The sequence below is a fragment of the Calidris pugnax genome, unplaced genomic scaffold (genome assembly GCF_001431845.1).
Source record: "Calidris pugnax isolate Ruff unplaced genomic scaffold, ASM143184v1 scaffold263, whole genome shotgun sequence".
NCBI classification, from domain to species: Eukaryota; Metazoa; Chordata; class Aves; order Charadriiformes; family Scolopacidae; genus Calidris; species Calidris pugnax.
In genome coordinates this window covers 42,318-44,598 of record NW_015090993.1, presented here as the reverse complement: position 1 = coordinate 44,598, position 2,281 = coordinate 42,318, and the positions used below count along the sequence as shown (strand labels likewise).

Below are 2,281 nucleotides of genomic sequence, written 5' to 3'. Positions count from 1 at the left end.
ATAATGGGGGGGACCCAGAGGATAAGGGAAGATGGAGAGGACCCAGAGGATGAGGAGGGAAGGAGGGGACCCGGAGGATGAGAGAGAACGGGGGGGACCCAGAGGATCTGGGGAGATGGAGGGGACCCAGAGGATGAGAGAGAATGGGGGGGACCCAGAGGACGAGGGATAATGGGGGGGACCCAGAGGATCTGGGGAGTTGGAGAGGACCCAGAGGATGAGGGAGAATGGGGGGGACCCAGAGGATGAGGAGGGAGGGAGGGGACCCAGATGACGAGGGATAATGGGGGGGACTCAGAGGATGAGGGAAGATGGAGAGAGAACGGGGGGGACCCAGAGGATCTGGGGAGATGGAGAGGACCTGGAGGATGAGGGAGAATGGGGGGGACCCAGAGGATGAGGAGGGAGGGAGGGGACCCAGATGACGAGGGATAATGGGGGGGACTCAGAGGATGAGGGAAGATGGAGGGGACCCAGAGAACGAGGGATAATGGGGGCGACCTGGAGGATCTGGGGAGATGGAGAGGACCCGGAGGATGAGGGAGAAAGGGGGGGACCCAGAGGACAAGCTGGGATGGAGGGGACCCAGAAAACCAAGGTCCTCTGTACTGAGGCCACACGGGGATGTGGGGTGACCTGGGGACCCCACTCCTGAGGAGACCCTCCACGCCAGCCCAGGAGGGACCCCAAAACCCAACACCCACCCCCTTCCCGCTCCCACACATGTCCCCACCATGAGCTGGTGGAACCCCCATCCGCTGTCCCCAAACCCGGTGGCCCTTCCCAGGCGAGCACCCCCCGAAACCCCAAATTGGCGGCACCGGCGAGGTCCCAGTGAAGCACTCAGACCAACTCTTCCCTTGCAGCCATGTTTGCCACTCCCCCAACTCCCCGACGCTACAGCTCCGGTTTGGGGGAGGCCACCACGGGCACGTAGAGCCCGTCCCCACCACCTCGCTCCGGCCCCTCGGCCGCCTCCTCCTCGATCTGCCCCGGGATGCGAAAATCCACGGGGAGTTGCTCCCGTTTGGGGCTGGGGGTACGAGGCCGAGGTTCTGGGGGGCAACCGGTGCCCTGGAGGAACTGGAGGAAGTTCTCTTCGATGGAACCTTCCCGGCTGGGCAACCTCAAGTCCTCCTCGGGGGTTGGCTTGAAGAAACACGTCAGGAGCCGGCCCAGCTCGCCCCGGATCTGCCGGTTGAGGCACCCGTAGAAGAAAGGGTTGGAGGTAAAGCAGAAGTAACCCAACCAAGTGACCACGGTCTCGGCCGCCGGTCCCACCAAGGGTTGGGCGCTGAGGGCGGTGTAGAGGTGGAAGGAGAAGTAGGGCAACCAACAGAAGAGGAACTGGCCCCCCACGGCCAGCAAGATGGCGGCGGCTTTGCCCCCACCGAACGTCCTCTGCGGGGTGGTCCGAGGGGCTCCCGAGGTGGTGACCATGGTGGAGCGGCTGCTGAGGGACTCGGAACGGCGCCGGGGGGTCTCCATCCAGGTGGGGAGGGGACCGTGGTGCATGGCGGCCACCCGGGCCACCTTGAACATGCTGCAGTAGACCACCACGATGATGAGGAGAGGGAGGAGGAAGTAGAAGGCGGCGAAGAAGACCACGAAGAACTTGCAGTAAGGACCTCGGCTCCATTGCAAGGAGCAACCTCGGCCGGATGACACCGGAGGCGGGCGGTCTGGGGACAACCAACCCAACACGGGGACCAGGGAGGTGGCCACGGCTTTGAGCCAGACGCCCACCAGGACGCAGGCCACCAAGCCCACCGTCATCCTCACCTCGTAGCGCATGGGGTGCACCACGTAGTAGTAACGCTCCACGTTGATGGTGGAGATGGAGAGGATGCACATGCTGATGAAGCAGACGCTGAGGAAGAGGTACACGCGGCACATGGCCTCCCCCAAAACCGGGCTGTCGAAGACGGCCGAGCCGGAGAGCATCTCCAAGGGCATCAAGGTGAGGGCGGCCAAGAAGTCCACCAGGCAGAGGTGGAAGACGAAGACGAACTTGCGCAAGGCCGGCGTCTTCACGATGACCGTCATGACGGCGGCGTTGCCCACGATGGCCGTCAGGTCCATGAGCAGCATGAAGAAGAGCCCCACCGATTTGGAAGCCACGTCTTTGGGTTTGCCCTCCGCCGTGCCGTTGGGGGGCATGGGGCCGGGGGTGGGTTGGAGCCCCCGCGCCCCCCTAGAACCGTTCCAGCCCCAAGGGGAGGGCAAGGAGGGCTCCATCCTGCGTGGCCACCTTCACCGGCCCATGGTCCATCCTCGGGTG

The 2,281-nt window shown here is 64.3% G+C and overlaps 1 protein-coding gene across 1 annotated transcript; it reads right to left on the bottom strand.

Annotated features, from left to right (window-relative positions):
- Nucleotides 1–864: 864 nt before the first annotated feature.
- Nucleotides 865–2,281, bottom strand: GPR61 (G protein-coupled receptor 61). The gene has a single exon (XM_014954825.1). The coding sequence runs from the start codon at nt 2,236–2,238 to the stop codon at nt 898–900; it is 1,341 nt and encodes a 446-aa protein (XP_014810311.1). The 5' UTR covers nt 2,239–2,281; the 3' UTR covers nt 865–897.

Bases quoted from the DNA above. Each gene is read 5' to 3' on its own strand.
- GPR61 (XM_014954825.1), bottom strand. From the start codon at position 2,238: ATGGAGCCCTCCTTGCCCTCCCCTTGGGGCTGGAACGGTTCTAGGGGG.